Source organism: Tenrec ecaudatus, unplaced genomic scaffold, assembly GCF_050624435.1.
Source record: "Tenrec ecaudatus isolate mTenEca1 unplaced genomic scaffold, mTenEca1.hap1 Scaffold_1186, whole genome shotgun sequence".
NCBI classification, from domain to species: Eukaryota; Metazoa; Chordata; class Mammalia; order Afrosoricida; family Tenrecidae; genus Tenrec; species Tenrec ecaudatus.
Window position 1 is genome coordinate 10,057 of NW_027457745.1, and position 22,045 is coordinate 32,101.

Below are 22,045 nucleotides of genomic sequence, written 5' to 3' on the forward strand. Positions count from 1 at the left end.
GACCTAAATCCTGTCTGTCCCTCTCCCCTCTCCCTCCTCCCCACCGCCCCCACTTTGTCATTGGAAGACACGGCTGATAGAAATAGGTTATGGTAAACTCATGAATAGCTACATCTTTAAGTATTTAAAAGTATGTATTTGCAAGGACTTTATAAAGAGCCGAGGTTATGTGTTTTAGCCCTAAAAATCAAATTGGCGGCAAGCCGCGACTCTTCCTTGCCTCAAACTACTGGAAACTACATCTCCCAGCATGCTCTGCAGGTGGTTTGACCTAATCACAAATAGCCCCGTTGGGCAACAAGGATGGTTGGCTTTGACTGGACTTATTTTTGCTGTAAATTTCTATCCCTTTGGACAACTATTTAGAATTTAAAAAATTTATAGCTACCAAACCTTCTTTTGAACTGGATGGTTTCCACGGAGGCAGGCGCATTGTTTTCTCTCAGTCGATGTGGGGCGGGGAAAGCGTTTCCGGAGAGCTCGGGAATAGGAGGGAATGTTGACCAGAGAGCACCTGCGACTGTTCACAGGAGCAGGAACTCGACTCGAACTGAGTCTGCGAGGAGCCGGATCTTAACGGAAGGATTGCCAGTGGAAGATGGAGGAGTCTGAGGATGGTGGGCAGTCGCTGGCCCCGGTTTACATCTACAGTCCTGAGTATGTCAGGATGTGCGACTCCTTGTCGAAAGTCCCCAAACGGGTGAGAAAGTTGGGGACGAAAAATCGTGGGCTTTTTGGTGGAGGCGGGCGGCAATGGAGGCAGTCGACCGGGCAGAGGGGGTGGGGGTGGGGCGGCTTTTGGAAGCGCCGAGGATTTTAGAGTTTGGGAAGATCTTCGTGACAAATTTGTGAAGTAATATTGGGTGGAGGAAGTGTTCTCCGAGAGCAGCGTTTATCGGCGGGGTGCCAAAGGACAGGTGGGGTGGGGGGCACAAGGGAGAGGTTGGCACAGAGAGGATGGTGTGGCTTTACTTGAGAATCTCCGAAGTCGTATGGAAGAAGTTGGAGGAGAAAAATTAATTAAGGTCTGGTGTTTTCGCTTTAGCCATTTAGGTAATACCTATATTGTCTAAAGTGTAGGTTCAAGAGGATGAGAACATAGGATTGTGCTCAATTACACTTTCAAGAGAAATTAAGCACAGATTATTTTCTGCCTTTTTTTTTGCATGCTGCTTTTTTTTTTAGGCCAGTATGGTACATTCTCTGATTGAAGCATACGCGCTGCATAAGCAAATGAGGTAAGTTATTTTCTTGAGCATAGTCTTTTTTCTCATATGTTTGAAATGAACTTGCTTATCACTAAAGACTCCTAAATGCAATTTTACTTTCCCTCCTTTTTTTAAGCCACTCAGACCAATAGTTAGATCTGAGGGGTAAGGAATCTGGAGTGTTTTTTTGTTTTGTTTTAAGGCTGTGACCCTTTGCTCTTGCTTTTATTTATTTACGTATATATTTATTTTGGCTTATAAGAAGCATGTTATATATAGTTGCTAATAAATGAAATCAATAATAAATATCCCGTTAAACCTTCCATGAATGTGACTTTCTCTTTTTCCCTTCTGTCTGTCCTCCCTTTATAATTTCCTTTCCCTCCTCTCTCCCTGCCCCTGCCCCCACCCCTATTCCTGGGGGAGGCACCGTCTTCGGAGTCTTATCTTTTAGGGTAAAGCTCACTCTTCCTGTAATAATGGTGTCATTAATTTTTTATCTGTTTTAAGAGTGGCTAACTTTGCTAAGCACAATGTTCTCTAGCGTTGCCCTTGGGTGTTCACAGGAGTCGTCTTTTTAAATTGTATGCGTGAAACAGTTTGTTTATTCACACCTCTGTAATTAGTGTTTTGGATTGTTTCCATGCTCTTTGCTATTGTGGAAATTGCTGCAGTAGACATAGTGCGTAGATGTCTGTTTGTGCTTTATTCTTTATTTTTTTACGGTGCATGCCCAGTAGAGAGATTGCAAGATCATCAGGTAATTGCATTTGCATTTGTTTCAGGAAGAACAATGCTCGTTTCCCTGGTGGTTGCATAATTCTACAGTCCCATCAGCAATGTATGAGGGTTCCAATCTCTCTGCATCCCTTCTTTATTATTTTGTGTTTTATTGATTGATAGAAGTGTCGGTGTGAGGTGTTTTCTCATTGTTTTAATCTGTATTTCTCTTATTGCTAATAAACATGAACATTTTTCAGAGGGTTGCTGTCTGCCTCTATGTCATCTTTGGTAAATTGTCAGGGTGGTCAATTTTTGTTTGGGTTATTTGTATTTTTCTTCTTAAGATGTTGTAGTTTTCTGTAAATTTTGGAGATTAGCCCTTTATTTGATGTGTTATTAGTAATTTTTCCCCCCAATACGTGGCTTCTTTTTTTTAACTCTTTCGATGTGCATAAATGTCATTGTTTTAGGAGGCCCCAGCCCTTTATTTTGTCTTCTGTAGTGTGGCTATTTTTCATTACGTTTGGTAGTGTGTTTATGCCTGGCATTAGGGCCCTTAAGCATGTCCCTATTTTTCATTGATGGTTTTTATGGTTGTGTGTTTTATATTTAGGTCTTTGATTCATCTTGAGTTTGTTTTTGTATATAATGTGAGGTGTGAGACCTGTTTCATTTTTTTCCCAAACCATTCTATTAGGAGCTAAGCCAGACATCACACCATTCTGTAGTTCAATCATATCACGCAGTGTTGTAAAATCGCTACCACAATCAGTTTCAAAACATTTTCTTCCTTGAACTCTTTGATATCAGCTCTGCTTTTGGAAGCGGCCATCTAGCTCAGAAGCAACAAAGCACACATGGAAGAATCACACCAGCCTGTGCGATCATGAGGTGTTGAAGGGATCAGGTATAAGGCATCATCAGAACAAAAAAGTGTTACCATAGTGAATGAGGGGAGAGTGCAGAGTGGAGACCCAAACCTCATTTGTCGGCCACTGGAGATCCCTTTGCAGCGGGGTCTAGGGGAGAAGACGAGCCAGTCAAGTTGCAATGTAGCACCGATGAAAAATACAACTTTTCTCTAGTTCCTAAATGCTTCTCCCCTCCCCACCACCCCGCACTATCATGATCCGAATTCTGGCTAGACCAGAGGATGTACACTAGTACAGGTAGGAACTGAAAACACAGGGAATCCAGGGCGGATGATCCCTTCAGGACCAATAGTGTGAGTGGCGATACCGGGAGGGTGGAGGGAGGGTGGGTTGGAAAGGGGGAACCAATTACAAGGGTCTACTTGTGACCTCCTCCCTGGGCAACGAACAACAGAAAAGTGGGTGAAGGGAGACGTTGAACAGGGCAAGATATGACAAAATAATAATTTATAAATTATCAAGGGTTCATGAGGGAAGGGGGAGAATAAAATGAGGAGCTGATGCCAGGGGCTTAAGTGGCGAGCAAATGTTTTGAGAATGATGAGGGCAATGAATGTACAAATGTGCTTTACACAATTGATGTTTGTATGGATTGTGATAAAAGTTGTATGAGCCCCTAACAAAACAATTAAAAAAATATGTGCAGTGTGCATAGGAATTTGTTCATAGTTTTTTTTTTTAAAACTATAATCCAGCCCTTCAATGGGTCTGAGGGACAGTGAACTGGCCTCCTGTTTAGAAAGTTTGAGGACCTCTGCCCTAGACACTTATCTTTTAATAGCTGAGCACCATCCGCCTTCTTCACCACATTTGCTTATGCACCCATTTTGTCTTCAGGGATTGTACCAGGAGGGTGGGCATCACAGAATGACAGAACAAAGTGTTCTTGTATTGAGGAAGGGTATGAGCTGAGGCCTGAAGTCCATCCACTACTTCAGTGTATTATTTATAAAAATATGTACATAGGCCAATACTTCTATTTTTATAGATTAATGTATTTACATATGGACACATCTATGCTTATGCCTCTGTCCATAGCTTTTGCTTCCTAGATAATTCTTCTGTTTCTTTTTACCTTCCTTCTACCTCATCATGCTTGTCCTACTTCTGCCTCATAGTACTTCCTCTTAGCTAGATTGCTGCTGCTCTAACACCCCCAGGATCTCTATATCCTCCTGTTGTTGGTTTTAATTCCCTAGTTGTTCCTCTGTCTATGGCGTTGTTTGCTCACACTATCCTTCCCCCGCCCCCTTCCCCTGCCCCCTTCTCCCCCCAGGTCCCTCCGGGACTGTTGGTCCCATTGCTTTCTCCTCAAGCTTTCTCCTCAAGACAGGTCCCATGCCTGTCTTATGTAAGTGGGCATACCAACAATGGCATCGACCAAACAAAAAGATAACAAAAGATTGAAAAAAGAAAAGAAGAAAAACAGGAAAAACATACATACTTCCAGGTCTTTCCACTGACCTTTATGACTCCCCATTGGTCCTGGGGGAATTCCAGGATTTGCCACTCCTAGCCTGAAGTCTATTTTGGTAGCTCATTAGGGGCTTTGCTTCAGTTGCTGATCTGTTGTGTTCCTTTCTTGATTTGCCCCACTGTGGGGGGTTCAGACCGCACTACCTCCTTGCCACATGTCCCCAGTATTGTCCTCTATTGCAGTATGCTCCAGTAAGGGACAACATGTTATGAGCTGTTGTCGGCCCTACAGACATCTCTGTGTTTTAGCAGCTCCATGCAGGAACGTCATCCTCGGGGCTTGGTGTGCCGATAATGGGGTCTAGACCGACTATCCCTTTATCTTTTTCTTTTTCAGTTTGCTTCCATGTGGACGTGATGTGCCGGCCCCTCACCTCACCTGTAGGTTTAGTGTGGTCTGTTGCACATACATTTAGGGAGGGGGTCAGTTTGGCTCTGGTTGGGGCTGGCCCTGTAGCCCAATCTTTTCATGTATTCCTGCTTGCGGTTACATTGCTCTCATGGTTTGGTGTGTTCAGGCATTGTTTGAAGCCATCTATGTATTTGGCAAACATAAAAATTATATGCTTTCCATTAAAGTTATTTACCATTTCCCAAAACCTTTATGACAAACCAGAAAGCATAGCAAAGATGTCCTATTTCTTTACTGTTAAGTTGGGAGATATTTATTAATAGTGACTTTGATTTTTGATATTTATTAAATAAATAGAAAAGTAGTAGAAATTGGAGCTATTGGATCTGGGAACATGGTCCAAGAAACTAAAAAAAAAATCACCTCTGATGATATAGACATTTTTTTCTTGAAGTATGGATCTTATTTTTTTCAATAGTTTTATTGACATATAATTCACATACATTAATATTTATAGTTCACTAATATTAAAGAGTTGTATAATTATTGCTACAATCAGTTCTAGAACTTTGTTTCCTTTTTACACTCATTATTCTCCCCATTTCCCTCCAAACTCCTTTCCTATATCCTCAGTAAGCTATTAATCCCTTAACTCAGTTACTGTTCCCATAGATTTACCTACCCGGGGTTTCATAAACTGGAAATCATGCAAAATAAAAAAGGAGCTACAATAATAACAAAGTAAACTAGTGAAAAACTCCAGTAAAAAAGAAAGGAAGTATTAAAAACTATGACAACTTTCAAATGGGTCAAACAGTAGATCAAATGATGAGGTCTTACATCTTAAGTTTCCAGTGCTCTCTAAGAGCAAGGCTATTCACATCCCTGGACTCTGGTCAGAAGGGCTCACTGGAGACTCACTCCATGTGGGGGCCTTGCAGATGAATTTTGGGATCTCATTGTCATCCATAGCCTTCTGCAAATTGTGTATTCACAATTTAAGCCCTGATAACTTTCACTCCTTTAGATTTGGATTTTCTTGCTTAGTCTTTGAATCACACAGACTGCTGTGCTTCTTCCATGTAGACTTAGTTGATGCCTCACTTAGATGGCTGCTTGATTGAAGACTCCAGATGCTATTCTTTTTTTAAAGCTGGACACCATCTAGTTTCTTCACCACACTTTGCTATAGCAACTATACCTTCTGTGAGGGTGAGCATTCAGCAGGACCTCATTATAAGAACTAATTATCCTTAGATTGGGGGTAGAATTAAGTGTGAGACCAAATGGATTTTATTTTTGAGATTGAACTACAGTAATATACATTTGAGGTTGAATTACAGGATTTCTTCTGGCCTTCTTGATGCTAGTAGTAGGCTATAAACAACAGTATATCCCATGGCTGTCATGTATATTTTAAATTTTAGCTAGCCTGACCTTGTGGGTTTCTCAGAGTGTAAATCTTTTTTTTTCTTTTAAAAAATCATTGTATTGGGGGCTCGTACAACTCATCACAATACATACATGCATCCATTGTGTCAAGCATATATGTACATCTGTTGCCATCCACATTCTCAAAACAGTTGCTTTCTACTTGAGCCCTTGGTATCAGTTCCTCATTTTTCCCCTCTCCTCGCTCCCTCATGAACCCTTGATAAGTTATAAATCATTATTATTTTGTCACATCTTACACCATCTAAAGTCTCCCTTCACCCCTTCTCTACTGGGAGGAGGTTATATGTAGATCCTTGTAATCTGTTCCCCCTTTCTCCCTCACCTTTCCTGTACCCTCTGGGTATCACCACTCTCACCACTGGTCCTGAGGGGTCCATCTGTCCTGGATTCCCTGCATTTCTAGTTCCTATCTGTACCAGTGTACATCCTCCAGTCCAGCTGGATTTGTAAGGTAAAATGGGCATCATGATAATGGGGGGAGGGGGAAAGGAAGCGTACAAGAACTAGAGGAGTATTGAATGTTTCATCATTGCTGCACTGTGCCGTGACTGGCTCATCTCCTCCCCATGGCCCTTCTGCAAGGGGATGTCCAATTTCCCACAAATGGGTTCTGGGTCCCCACTCCGCACTCCCCCTCATTCACAATGCTACGATTATTATTATTATTTTTTTGGTCTTTGATGCCTGATACCTGATCCTTCGATGCCTTGTGATCTCACAAGCTGGTGTGCTTCTTCCATGTGGGCTTCTTTGTTTCTCAGTTAGATGCCCCTTGTTTATCTTCCAGCCTTAGGACCCCAGATTCTATATCTTTTGACAGCCGGGAACTATCAGCTTTCTTCACCACATTTGCTTATGCACCTGCTTTGTCCTCAGCGATCTAGTCGGGACAGGCTGGTGTGCTTCTTCCATGTGAGTTTTGTTGTTTCTCAGCTAGATGGCTGCCTTATTATCGTCAGGCCTTTAAGACCTCAGATGCTATATCTTTTGGTAGCCGGGAACCATCAGTTTTCTTCACCACATTTGCTTGTGCACCTGTTGTCTTCAGTGATTGTGCCAGGAAGGTGAGCATCTCATACTACTGAATTGTTAGAACAAAGTGTTCTTGTGTTGAGGGAGTACATAGGGGCCCACTGTCTATCTTTTTCCTTAATACTAAACCTATAAATTTATGTACATAGATTTATTCCCCCCTCATCGTATATAATTATATTTACATCTGCATATGCCTGTATTTAGATCTCTATAACTACCCTTTGCCTCCTAGTTCTTTCCTCTATTTCTTTGTATGTTCCTAGTGTCCCACTATCATGTTCAGCCTTCATTTGGGTTTCAGGAATTCCTTTTGGTTACATTGTCCGTTATCCAGCCCTGCCAGGCCTCCTACACCCTCCTTGCCACTGATTTTGGATCACTTGTTCCCTTGTCCCTGGGTTTGTTCACACCCACTTCCTTTCCCCCTCCTCCCCCTCTCCCACATCCCCCTGGAACTATCATCCCCTTGTTCTCTCCTCCGGCTTGTATATCCCGCCTATCCCTTTCAGGTAAACATGCAGCGACAATAATATGCACCATCACAAGACCGAGTACAATGAAGCAACAATAGAAAATAAAACAATAGCTACAACAACAACAACAATAACACAAAAACCCCTATAAACAGTTGAGGGTTTATTTGTTGTCCTTCATGAGTGCTTTCCAGTCGAGTCTGGTGCGGTGCCATGCCCTGGCCCCACATCTATCCCTGGGGACTTCATTGCTTTGCTCCCCCTGCTGCTCTGCTGCATGCCACCAGAGGCTGGCTTTGCTGTAGTGACTCAGGGCGGGCACAATTCCCGCCGTGTATCTCTAGTGTCCTCCCCATTGGTGCTATGGGTCAATGAAGATGCTGTGTCCTGTGATGAGGCTGGCCTGGTGGTCGTCTTTTTGCATTGCTGCTCTGAGCAGAAACATTGTCCTCAGGACTTGGTCAGCCAGGATGCGCTTCACTATTTTTTCCCCTGCCCCCCTCATTGGCTCCTGTGTGCTCTAATTAGACAGTTCCCTCTCCTTGAGCTTTAGCTTCAGTGCTGTCCTCTGAAGTTAATTCTTATGAGGGGGAAGGTGCTGTATACTCAGTTGGTAATGGGGCCGGCCCCTCAGGCCTCTCTATCGGTTCCCTGCTTCATGTCAGTGTGTTGTGTTCTTGTTTTGGAGCTCCGGGTTGAAGTCTGGTCCCTCTTTCCCTGTGGAGACACAATCAGCACCCTCCCCCTGTGTGGGTTAGTGCCCTGTTCCCCAGGCTACCCATGTCTTCCCCCCCCCTCCTTTTTAGTGGGTTACCATATGCTATCCATAGCATTACTAATACTACATTTCTGGAAGGCACGTTGTACCATGTCTTCTGGAATGTCTTTCCATGCATCTCAAACCCACTTTGCTATTAACTCTATGGCAGGCTTCATGAGATTTCCTCCTTTTGTTAGTCAGGCTTGACCAGATGACATCCATTCGTACCACTGACCCGTGTATAAGCCGAACATCAGTTTTTCAGCACATTTTTGTGCTGAAAACTTGGCTTACACACGAGTATATACGGTATGTAATCCCTGAGCCAAGATTCTCAAGTTTGTCCCAATGCCCTCATTAATGGCCCTAATAGTTGTACCTCAAGGTCTGTGATCCATCTTGAGTTTATTCTCGTGTATGGAGTGAGGTAAGGGTCTTGCTTCATTTTTCTGGAACTATGTATCAATTTTTCCAGCACCATGGAATGAAGAAGGCATCCACTTTCCATTTGATCTTTTGGGGGCCCCTTAATAAAGATTAGTTGTCCTTATGCTGATGATTTTATTTCTGGGTTTTCAATCCTTTTACATTGGTCTGAATATCTATCATTACACCAATACTATGGTGTTTTGACCACTGTGGCTGTATAGTCTATATTAATGTCGGTTAAAGCAAGCCCTCCCACTTTGTCCTTCTTGAACAGTTCTCTGCTAATTCGAGGTTTCTTCCTTCTCCATATGAAGTTGGTAATCTGTTTTTCCAACTCTTTGAAGAAACATGCTGCAATTTGGATTGGGATAACATTTAACTTATATAGTGCTTTAGGTAGAATTTACATCTTTACAATATTGAGTCTACTGATCCACGAGCATAGGATCTCCTTCCATTTGTTGAGGTCACGCTTATTGTTGAGGTTGGTTTGTTTTAATAGTGTTTTGTAGTTTTTGTCGAACACATCTTTTGTTTTTTGAGTTAGGTATATCCCTAGATATTTCAATGTGTGTTTGGCTATTGTGAAGGGTACCCCTTTTTTTGATCCCCTCTTCTGTGGCCTTGTCCGATGTGGACAGTATTGCAATAAACTTCTGTTTGTTGATCTTGTAACCTGATAGGCATATTCCTCTATTGCTTCCAGTACTCCTCTTGTGGAACTTTTAGGATTTTCCATATATAAAATCATATTATCTGTGAATAACGATGATTTCACTTCTTCCTTCCTCAGACAAATAACTTTGATGTCCTTTCTTTTCCTCCAGTACGATGTTAATGGGGACAAGGAACATCCTTGCCTAGTTCCCTTTTTCAGAAGAATTGATCTTGTCTTTTCTCCATTGACTACCACAGTGGCTGTTGGTTTTTATATATATATAGCTTCTATTATATTGAGGAATTTTCCTTCCATTCCTAGCTTATTGAGTGTCTTAAACATGATTTGGTGTTGGATGTTGGCGAATGCTATTTCTGCATCTATCGATATTATGTGGTTCTTATACTTTTTCATTTCAGTGTGGCTTATAATACTACTAATGGTCTTTCGTATACTGAACCATCCCTGCATCCCTGGTATGAATCCTGCTTGGTCATGGTGAATTATTTGTTGTATATATTTTTGTATTCTCTTGGCGAGTATTTTGTTGAGGATTTTGCATCAATATTCATTAGGGAAATTGGTCTGTAGTTCTCAGTTCTTGTGGGATCCTTGCCCAGTTTAGGTATCAGAGTTATACTAGCTTCATAGAAGAAATTTGGGAGTTTGCCATCTTTTTTTATGTTCTGGAAGAGTTTGTGTAGGATTGGTGTCAGTTCTTCCCTGTATGCTTGATAGAAGTCTCCTGTAAACCCATCTGGTCCAGGTGATTTTTGTTTGGTAATCCCTTGATAACCTTGTCTGTTTCTTCTATTGATAAGGGTCTGTTGAGGTTCTTGACGGCCAGTAGTGATAATCTAGGGAAGAATTGTTTTTCCAAGAATTTGTCCATGTTTTTGAATTCATTGGAGTACAGTCCTTCATAGTACTGTGTAAATATCCTTTGATTTCACTGTGTTCCATTGTAATATCTACTCTTTCACCCCTCATCCTTGCTGTTAAAATGTGTTCCTTTCTTTCTTTGGTCAAATTCGTGAGAGGTTTGTCTATTTGGTATATCCTTTCGAAGAACCAACTTTTAACAGCATTGATTCCCCCCCCCCCATAGTTTTCTTATTTTCTCTCTCCTGAATCTCAGATCTACTTTTTATGATTTATTTTCTTTTGCTATTAGTTGTATTATCTTGTTGACTCTGCTCTATTTGCTGTAAATGTTGTGCCAGTGTATCTGTCATAAGCCTCTCCTCCTTATGTGAGCATGTAACTATGAGACTTTCTCTGATGACTGCCTTTGCTGTGTCCCATAAGTTTTAGTATGTCATGTTTTCATTCTCATTGGTTTCTAGAAATTTCCTAATTTCATCTCTGATCTGAACCAGTGTATACTCCTTTTGCAATAGAGTTATTCATTCTTCAATTTTTTCCCTTGATTTCTTTATCTTCCTTTTGTTGATTTCCAATATTATCACACAGTGGTCAGAGAGAGAGGTCTGTGTGGTATCCATGTGCTTAAATTTATGTAGATTCGACTTACGCCCTAGCATGTGGTCCCTCTTGAATATATGCCATGTGGGCTTGAAAAGAATGTGATTGTTTTTGTATTTGGGTGGAGAGCTCTGTAAATATCTATCAGGTCAAATTGTCTTATTTTAGTGTTTAGATCTTTAGCCTCCTTGTTGAGCTTCTTTCCCAGTGATCTTTCTCAGAGAGCAGTGTATTGAAGTCACCTACCATAATTGTTGAGGCTGTAATTTCTTTTTTCATCTTTTGGAGCGTTTGATTGAAATATTCTGCTGAACACTTGTTTGGTGAGTAAATGTTTAGAATGCATAGTAGTTCTTTGTGTACTGTTACCTTGAGCATTATATAGTGTCCCTTGTCCTTTGAGGTCAATTTTATGTGAGATTAGAATCGCAACCCCTGCTTTTTTGAATTGTTGTTTGCGTGGTATGTTTTTCTCTAGCCTTTGATTCCCAGCCTATTTTTGTCTGTAATCTTGAGATGTGACTCCTGTAGGCAGCAGATGGAGGGATTGTGTTTTCTAAGCCAGTCTGTTAGTCTCTATCTCTTAAAGCCCGAGTTCAATCCATTGATATTCAGGGTTATTACATCTATTTGTGGACTCTGTAATATCATTTTATCCCTCTTATGTTGGGTGTTTTCTTACCTCCATTTCTTTTCCATGGGTTGTGCATATGTGTGTTAGTGGTTCATTTTTGCCTTCTTTCCATTGTTGAACCTGTGTTATCTAGGGAGCTGTTTTCCGTTTGGTGGTCTCTGGTTGGAGTTCTTCTGTGGGATGGTCTCTTGCATGTGCTTGGTGAGCGTTGTTCTTCTGCCCATACTGGGTTGGCGAGGATCTTTTGTAGTGCTGGGTTCCTTTTAGCATATTCTTTGAGACTTTCCTTGTCCAGGAAGACTCTCACTTCTCCATCAATTTTGATAGCTAATTTGGCAAGATAGAGTATTCTTGGGTTTGCGGTATTTTCCTGCAATTTTCTGAATATGCTGCTCCATTGTCTGCTCTTTTTATAGTGTCTGCTGATAGATCTGAGCATATTCTTATCTGCTTGCCTTTATATATGGTTGCCAGTTTTTCCCTAGCTGCTCTTAAAATTTTCCCCTTTTCCTCATAGTTAGTTTAACAACTTTATGTCGTGGTGCCTTCTTATTGGGATTCTGTCTAGCTGGTATTCTTTCGGCCACCTGGATAGTTGCCTGGTTTTCATTCTTTAAGCTAGGGAAAATTTCCTCCAAGCATTCCATCACTATTTTGGATGTTGGCTTCATTGATGTGCATTCCTCCGGCAAGCCAATAGTTCTGATGTTCCTTCTCATAGCGTCAGACATAGCTCTGAGGTTTTCTTCAGCTTCTCTGATGGGCTTGTGAGACTTTTTCTCATGTTTATTAAATTCTTCTTGAGAATCCTCTAGGTCACTGGTGAGGTTCTCTGCCTCCTCCATATCTGGGCGAAGTCCGTGAGTTTGCTGTTAGTTTTTGTTATCTCGCCCTTTAACTCCTGTATTTCCCTTTGGTGCATGGCCTTTATTTTCTCTATCATTTTCTCCTTTTTCTATAATGCTTCCCTCATGTCCTGTATAGCTCCAAGCAGCATCCTGAAGATTTCTTTCTGTGGTAGGTCCAGGTGGTCTTCTGGCATTGGATTTTGTTTCTCTTTTCTTGTTGAAACTGTTGTAGCAGCTTGCTGGTGTTTGGTCGATTTATTGGAACTAGGTACCATTTTCCCAGGTGTCTCAGAGCCCTGGGCTCTCTCTTTGGGAGGTTGGTACTGGTGTTTCAGCAGGCTGCTTTTAGCCAACTTCCTTGTAAGGTTGTGTTTCACCTTTGTCCTGCTGGGGTTTCCCTCTCCCCTTGAACTACGGTTTGTGCTCCAGCCACCTTCAGGTCTCCTTAGGGGCTGTTGTTTGCAGCTATGCACACTGCGGTCTGATAAAAAGTGTTGACTCAAGTGAAGGGGAACATATTTTGGGGATGGGTTGGGGATTGGGTGATCTACTTCTGGCTAGGAGTACTTCCCACAGGTAGGCGGGTGGGAGGGGGGGCCGCTACTGGTGTGCTGATCCATTGCTTGGAGCACAGAGGGTGGGGTGGATTGAGCAGGGAGAAGGGAGAATGCAGTAGGCAAGTCCCAAAGGCCTGGGTCCCTATGCTACAACTGCAGAAAATGCTGCCAGACTTGTGTCCGCTCCCTGGCATGCCTGAAACGGTGTGGTAGGATGGGAACCTCTGTGTGTGCGTGTGCATTGCATGTATGTATGGTGGGGGGAAGAAAGCCAGGGAGGGAGCTGGATGGCCGATTTGTGAGGAGCGCAGAGATGGGGTGGGCACCTTTGGGTTGAGACCTCTGGGAGTGGAGGCAGTTTGATTGGCGGTTTGTGGGAGCACAAAGGCATGGCAGCATCATCTGCCATCTACCTGATTATGCTGTGGCGCCAGGGCACGAGCCTCCCAGGAGGAGGCGGGGATCGTCTGGCTGGCTGGTCAGCAAGGGGTGCCCAGATGGGGCATGAATCTCTGCAGGGGGGCGATATACCGGCTGGAGCACCCACATGGGACCCCGGGCATCATGGGCAGAGTAGGGGGTACTAGCTGGTGATTCTGCACAGAGCGCCGAGGCAGGGCAGCTGCCTCCGCAATGCTCCTGGCTGCCCTGTGGTGCCAGCAGAGTGGGCACTCTGAGCATCACGCAAGAGACCACGGGTGTCCGCTTCTGCTTCAGAGAAGTACTCTGAGTTGTCTTGGGAATCGACAGACAGACTTGATACCCCTACTAGGCCCCTAAATTTCGCCACTCACTGAGTTCTGGATGTGAGCTACCTGTATGGCAGCCGTCTTCCCCCGACTCTCTGTGAGTGTAAATCTTGAAGGGAGTAGAAAGCCTCATCTTTCTCCTGGTGGTTTTTCATTGCCAACCTTTCACTTAGCAACTTAGTATGTAACCCACTATGCCACCATGACTCTGGACCTAAATGGCAAGGGCTAGAGAACGTAATGACAGTAGTGAGGCCAGGAAGAGGAAATGTGGGACAGACAGGGGTAAAAAAATCCAAACTGCTGTAATAGAATTGATTCAGACTCTTAGTGATCCTGTAGGACAGAGTAGAACATCTATTTGGGATTTCTGAGATTTGGGGTATGAACTTGTTATCAGTTCAGTGCATAACCCACTATACAACCAGGGCTCCTAGTGGTAGGGAGTGGTAAATTTTGTTGTTAGGTGAACTCCCTTTATTCTCTCACTTAATCCTGTTTATTACTGCTTGTGAGTTTAACGGATTCTGAGTGAAGCCTGGTTATAATCTTTCTGTTCCTTCTCTTGGAAACAGACGTGAGAGAACAAGTAAAGGGACTTTTACATTTTATTTTGCCTATCTTTTATCCCTTAATATTAATAATGATAGGGATACATAAAGCATATTCATATGTTGTTGTATAATCTCCATATGCATCTCATAATGTATCCCCATTTTACAGATGAGTTAATTTGAGCTGCAGAGTGGTCAAATAGCTCACCTAAGGTTATTGAGCTAGTAAATATAGAGCTGGAACAAGAACCGAAGTGAAAAAATTATCAGAAAGCATTATAATGGCCACTTAGGAATGAAAGTATTTCAAATGAAAATGAAAGCATTTCCGCCTATGGGTTTGCCATTAAAGCTGTAACTTTCAGGATAGGGCAAGATATGACAAAATAAGGAGGTATAAATTACCAAGGGCATATGAGGGAGGGGGGAATAGGGAGGGAGGGGGGAAAAAAAGAGGACCTGATGCAAGGGGCTTAAGTGGAGAGCAAATGCCTTGAGAATGATTGGGGCAGGGAATGTATGGATGTGCTTTATACAATTGATGTATGTATATGTATGGATTGTGGTAAGAGTTGTTTGAGTCCCTAATAAAATGTAAAAGAAGAAAAGAGAAAAAAATGATTAGGGCAAAGACTGTACAGATGTGCTTTATACAATTGATGTATGTATATGTATGAACTGTGAAAAGAATTGTATCAGCCCCAATAAATTGTTAAAATAAATAAATAAATAAATTAATTAAAAAAAGCTGTAACTTGTGGAGCACAAGTTTTCTGATGCATATTTAAAATTTTTATTTTAAGTATGAATATTCTTTCGTTTTTACCTACCTATGAACTCAAAAGGAAAACCAATCCCCTTATTGTTCACATTGTGAGTACATTAACATGATGTGAGGAAGTATAGATTATATAGTGCGATAGAAAAACACATTGTGCGTATCACTTCAGCTTACTGAAATCAGAATCTGAGAGTTGTATTTTCTGCTCAGATTGCTGACTCCTTTACAACTTTTAACATAATCTGGGTCTGCCTCATTCACATTCCTTTGTTTTCTCTGTTGTTGTTAGGATTGTTAAGCCCAAAGTGGTGTCCATGGAGGAGATGGCCTCCTTTCATACAGATGCCTATCTGCAGCATCTCCAGATGGTCAGCCAAGATGGTGATGATGACCACCCCGACTCCATAGAATATGGGCTAGGTAAGGTTCTAATGAGACAATGACTAACAAGACAATGATGAGAGGTAGAACACTTTCATCTATAGATTGTAACTAGTTAATTATTTATAATTTGTATTGTGATTTTTAATAAATCTCCAGTTAAATAATGTGTTAATCATTAATCTCTTGGTTTAGCTACGTAACATCATTTGAGAAAACGGTATGGGTTTTGTGAAACTGAGTGATGGATTAGATGGGGGAAAGTCTTTCAATGGTTTAGGCCCTGATAAACCATAAAAAAAAAAATGAAACCCAAACTATACTGCCATTGAGTTCATTCTGATTCATAGCAACCCTATAGGACATAATAGAACTTCCCCTTTACGTTTCTGAAACTAAATCTCCATGGGAGTAGAAAGCCTCATCTTTTTCTTGTGGAGCCTCTGGTGGTTTCAAACTGCTGACCTTACTATTATGTTAGCAGCTCCAAACATAACCACCAGGACCCCTGTTAGGCTCTAATTGTGGTGTCTATATCTAGTCTGATTGTGTATGTGCTGACTTGGATGTCCTTGAATACAGGTTTATGGCCTAGCTAAATTTTCTACTGTATCCTTTATTAAACAACTACATTTTAAAAACTAAATGGCTATCACCATGGTTTAGTAGAAAGCACACTGGACTGAGAATCAAGAAACCTCAGTTGCAGACCTGACTCTCTGCTATGTAAGCAAGAGATACCATTTCTCAGGCCTCAATTTCTTCACCTATTGGTTATGACTAGTTAACGTGTAAGGTTTTTTTTCTCTCAAGCTCTAATATTTTAAAAATCCTTTTCCTATTATTAGAATGTTTCTGTCTCAGTTGCAGCTCATGCCAGCGCAGTCACTTTTCGGTAAATTGTCTCATCTCAAACACATTTTCCTTGTTGTAAAATTCATTTCTTACAAAGTAATCTGATTCTTGCCCTAAGGTTATGACTGCCCAGCCACTGAAGGGATATTTGACTGTGCAGCAGCTGTAGGAGGAGCTACAATCACAGCTGCCCAATGCCTGATTGATGGAAAGAGCAAAATAGCAATTAACTGGTCTGGAGGGTGGCATCATGCAAAGAAGTAAGAAAATTGCTTTCCTACTTTCTGACTGTACCTGAATCAATTTTCCTGTTATGTACAAGGGGGTACTCTCCCCCCAAAATGAAAACTTTTTACAAGCTATGTATTTAAATTTTTTACAAAACAACCTTATCACCTTCAAACTACCCTCCATTATACTTAATACATTTGTCAAATCTGCAATTCCATTCTTGGAAATATTTTTCAAACTCGTGTTTGGATGGCTGACTGTACCTCCCTTGTTTTTTTCTTCACTTTTTCTAACTTCATCAAATTGCTGTCCTTTCATGTCCCTCTTTATTCTTGGAAACAAAAAGAAGTCACATGGAGCAAGGCCACGTGAGAGTAAGGTGCGTGGGGCAAGAGAGGCATGCTAGTTTTTTTTTTTTTTTGACAAAAACTGGCCTATTGAGATGGCTGCATGAGCAGGTGCATTGTCGTGGTGGCAAAACCAGTCCCCTGTCTGCCACAAATCAGGCCTTTTTTTGGTCGCACACTGTTCTGCAATGTGAAAACTTGATTAACCTGGTGGAACAAACTCCCAAGTGCACTATGAGTTGACAGACACCCAGAACAAAGTTTGTCATCAATCAACATTGCACCTTTTTTTAAACGAGAAAACTACTCATCTTGAGTTTTTCCCACAGCACTCCTTTTGTTAGCTGTGTTCAACATCACAACAGTTTTTGCAGCAATTTTCCTGAGCAGAAAGCAAAATTTCACAGCTGTACACTGTTCTCTTAAATCGGCCATCCCCCCAAAATGAAAGATTCAAGCAAAACTGCTTTCACACACAAAAAATTCACTGTGACTAGAGAACGTTCCCAGGCAATGCCACTGGGTGTATTAAGTGCGAGTTGCTCCATGCTCACCTGGCGGGGGGTGGAGGGATGAGCACTATGAAAAAATGAGTACTACAAAAGCTCTTGGTTTTGGGGGGTACCTCCTCGTAAAAGCTTATGCTTATTTTATTGACATCTGCTGAGAGATTTGTATGTATTAGGCATCCTGAAGAGATACAAATGGAAATAGAAGGTGACTAATAACAGCATAGTAGAAAGAATACTATACTATTGAAAGTCAAGATAACCGGGTTCTAAGCCTAGTTTTACTCATAACAAGGTAACTTACTTTGTAGGCCTCAATTTTTCATCAGTGAAATGGGCAGTGTGAAGGATAACTGCACAATCTCTAAACTCCTCTTCACCTTTCTGAAAATTTCCTGGGGATATTTCACTTGAGGAACATTAGCAAGATAAGAATAAGTAGGGAACAACATCAATAATGGTATCAGTTGAATACCTGTGTGAACTGAAGAGATTTAGCAGTAGAAAAAAGTCTTATAAGTACTAGTTTTGAGATCGTTCATGAAAGAAGTTGCAAACATTTTCAAATAGAGAATTGATGAGAATAGTTCGAAATTGGAAGACTGAAGAATCAAGAAGCAAACGTACGCTTCCATCTCTAAAGAAAGTAGTAACCTAGAAATGAGCAATTCTCTAAGGAGAAAGCTATTCTTAGGTATTGCTTGGGATTAGAGGAAAAAGTCTTCATAGAGGTTTATATTAACATTTCAAGCAGTAATACTCTTGAGAAGGCCTTTTTAGTACTCAGCATCTTTTCTGATATGTCTGTAGTATTTAACGAATGTTGGAAGAAAAGGATTTTAAAAACAATTTATCAGTGTGCTGTCTGAATGAAATGATTCCAGACAAACTGAAACCCTTGATAATGTTCTTTTCTCCTTTTATCGTACTGTTGTTTATATGTCCAGTTCTGAGGATTTTGGTTTTCTTAAAATTGAATTGTAATCCGTACTTAAGTTCTTCTTTTTTAAAAAAATCATTTTATTGGGGGCTCATACAATTCTTTTTTTAAAAAACAATTTATTAGGGACTCATACAACTCTTATCACATCAATTGTATAAAGCACATCTGTACATTCTTTGCCCTAATCATTTTGATCTTAATCAGCAAGTGCTTTAAGTCCTCCTCATTTTCAGCAAGCCAGATTGTGTCATCTGCATACTGCAGGTTGTTGATAAATCTTCCTCGACTCCTGCTGCTGTGTACTTCTTCATATAGACCAGCTTCTCAAATTATTTGATCAGCTTACAGATTGAATAAGAATTGTGAAAGTATACTACCCTGACAGACCTCTTCTGATTTTAAACCTCTCAGTTCTTTTCAAACGACTTACCTTTTGGGATTCACATTCTTCTGAATATTAACCATAGTTTGTTAGGGTTCACATAGGTGAATGCCTTTGCATATTCAATAAAACACAAGAAACACTTTTCTTGTGGTCTCTGCTTTTAGCCTTGATCCATCTGACATCAGCAGTGATACTTCTTATGCCATGTCCTTCTGAATTTGGCTTGAATTTCTGGCAGTGTCCTATCGATGTACTATCAATGCAGCTGTTTTTGAATTATCAACATTTTACTTGCATGTGACATTAATATTGTTTGAAATTTTCTGTATGATTTCAAAAAGCAGCTCGAGAACCCAGGCATCAATGCAAAGAAGTAAGGAAACTGTGACTCTGTGGGGTCGCTGTTCTTCAAAATGGGCACAACACAAATACTGTAGTCAGTTGGCCAGGTAGCTATCTTTGAGTTTTCTTCAGTGCTTCATCACCTTGTTGAGACATTTCAATTTTTATTTTGTCAGTTACTATTCTGTCAAATACTGGAGCCTTGCTTTTTGGTAACACCCTCAGTACAGCTTGGACCATCAGTACCGTAGGTTCTTGATCATAGGTTACTACCTGATATGATTGAATGTCAACCAAATCTTTTTGGTACAGTGACTGTGTAATCCCTCCATCGTCTTTTGTTGTTTCCTGCATTATTCAATATTTTGTTCATGGAATCCTTCAATATTATAACTTGAGGCTTAAATGTTGTTTTCAGTTCTTTCAACTTCATATATGTTGAGTGTATTCTTTTTTGGTTTTCTAAATTCAAGTCTTTGCACATTTTTTCATAGTAATTTGTCTTCTCGGGCTGCCTTTTGAAATTTTCTGTTCATCTCTTTTACTTCATCTTTTCTTCCATGGGCTGTAGCTATTCTGTGTTCAAGAGAAAGTTTGAGTCTCTTTTGACATTCATTTTGACTTTTTCTTTCTTGTGTTTTTAATGACCTTTTGTGGTCTTCATAAATGATGTTCTTGATGTCCTACCACAGCTCATCAGACCTTCTGTCACTAGTGTTCAGTGCAGCAAATCTATTCTTCAGATGTTGAAATTCAGCTGAGATATATTCAAGGTTGTATTTTGACTCTCATGGACTTGTTTTAATTTTCTTCACCTTCAACCTGAATTTACAAATGAGCAATTTGTTTCAATTGGTTCCACAACTGGCCTCCTTTTGATAGCTGATAATGAGCTTTCTTCATACTTTTTTCCCACAGATGTAGTCAGTTTGATTCCTTTGTATTCTGTTGCTGAACTGTATACATACAGTTGCTGTTTAAGTTGTTGAAAAAGGGTATTTGCAATGAAGAAGCCATTGGCCTTATAAAATTCTATCATATGATTTCCAGCGTTATTTCTATCCTATGGCCATGTTTTATAACTACTGTTCCTTCTTCATTGTTTAAACTTCTGCATTCCAATCACCTATCATTTGCAATCTATTTTCATTGCATGGTTGATCAATTTCAGGCTGAAGAATTTAGTAGAATCCCCCAGTTTCATCAACACTATCTGTAGTTGTTGGTGTGTAAATTTTAATATTATTTGTATTGACTAGATTTCCTTGTAGGCATATAGATATTATCCTATGACATCAGCATTATGCTTTAAGATAGATCCTGCAATTTCCTCTTTGATGAAGATTATGATACTATTCTTTTTGCCCTTATTATTCCTGGTACAGTAAATTATGTGATTGTCAATCTCAAAATGGCCAATACCAGTACATTTCAGCTCACTAATGCTTAGGATATCAATTTTTTAGGATATCAATCTTTATGCATTCCATTTTCACTTTTGACATCTTATAGCTTTCCTAGATTCATACTTCATATATTCCAAGTTCTGATTATTAATAGCTATTTTCAGCTGTTTCTTTTGATTTTGAGCCATGCCTCAGCACATAAAGGTCCTGAAAGCTTTACTTCATCATCCACATCATTATGGTGGATTCTGTTTTGAGGAGGCAATACTTCAGTTGCATTTTAAGTGCCTTCCAACTAGAGGGGGTCATTTTCCATCACTATAAGCCACTGCTGTTCATAAGGTTTTCTGTAGCTAGCCCTCAGAATTGAACAGCCTCTTCCATTTTTGTGGTCTGTTCTTAGTCTGGAAGCTCTGCTGAAACATATTCATCTTGAGTGACCCTGTTGATATTTGAAATACCAGTGATGTGGTGCGTTTCAATTTGTGTTGTAAGAGTTTCAATTTCCACATATCCTTGCCAACATTTCATATTTTCTGTTTGATTTTGTTTTTATCTCACCATAGTTATCCCAATGGGAGTGAAAACACATCTCATGTAGTTTATATTTGCACCTCTCTGGTGGCTAATAATATTAAACATCTTTTCATGTGTGTGTTGGTCATTGGAATATCCTTTTTGGTAAAGTGTTTATTCAAGTCATTTACCTATTTTATTTGTTTTCCTGTTAAGTTGTTTAAGTTTTACATATATATATGTTATTAGATTCTTAGTGGATATATAGTTCCCCCAAATATTCTACCAGTTAGTAGCTTGTCTTTTCATATTTTTGGTAACAGTTTTTTGGTGGATAAAATTTTGAAATTTTTATGATATCACATTCATTTATTTTTTGCCTTTTGCTATTTGTACATTTGTTATTTTATTAGTGAGTCTACTTTAAAAAAATAAGCCTGATGTGGTTGTTTCTGAATTTTTCTAAGAATTTATGGTTTTAGAATGCACAGTTAGGTCCTTACTGCATTGTAAATTTATTTTTGTGTTTGGCTTGAGGCATATTAAGTATTAAAGTTATATAGCATCAGTCTTCTGATGTGTTCTTCTTTTTAGATACTGTGTTGGTTTTTCTAACTCTTTTGCTTTCCAGGACCTCTGGTGGCACTGTCAAGTAAGTGTCGCACTGCCACACTCAGGGAAAAGTTAAGGCTGGTCTGCTCTCATAAAAATTTAGAGCCCTGGAAATTCTATAAAGGGTTGTTGTGAGTTGGAATCAACTCAATGACAGCGGGTTTTGGTTCCCTCTCTATATAACTTTAGAATTAGTTTGTTGATACCCACAAAATAATTTACTGGGGATTTGTGATTGCTTTGAATCTATGATCATTCTGGGAAGAACTTCCATGTTAAAAATATTGTCTTATCCATGAACATGGAATGTTGTTATATGCCATCAAGCCAATTTCTGACATATAGCAACCCAATATGCCAAAGTAGAACTGCCTCCATAGTTTTCTAGGCTGTAACCTTTGGAGGAGCA

At 40.3% G+C, this 22,045-nt stretch overlaps 1 protein-coding gene across 1 annotated transcript; it reads left to right on the plus strand.

The window, feature by feature from the left end:
- The first annotated feature begins 310 nt into the window (after positions 1 to 310).
- LOC142435984 (histone deacetylase 8-like) lies at positions 311 to 21,592 on the plus strand. The gene is made up of 4 exons (XM_075539987.1): positions 311 to 700; positions 1,186 to 1,238; positions 15,399 to 15,529; positions 16,464 to 21,592. The coding sequence occupies exons 1-4, from the start codon at positions 599 to 601 to the stop codon at positions 16,607 to 16,609; spliced, it is 432 nt and encodes a 143-aa protein (XP_075396102.1). The 5' UTR covers positions 311 to 598; the 3' UTR covers positions 16,610 to 21,592.
- The last annotated feature ends 453 nt before the right edge of the window (positions 21,593 to 22,045 follow it).

Bases quoted from the DNA above. Each gene is read 5' to 3' on its own strand.
- LOC142435984 (XM_075539987.1), top strand. From the start codon at position 599: ATGGAGGAGTCTGAGGATGGTGGGCAGTCGCTGGCCCCGGTTTACATC. The intron at 1,239-15,398 runs GTAAGTTATTTT...TGTTGTTGTTAG, and splicing joins GCGCTGCATAAGCAAATGAG to GATTGTTAAGCCCAAAGTGG. The intron at 15,530-16,463 runs GTAAGGTTCTAA...TCTTGCCCTAAG, and splicing joins CTCCATAGAATATGGGCTAG to GTTATGACTGCCCAGCCACT.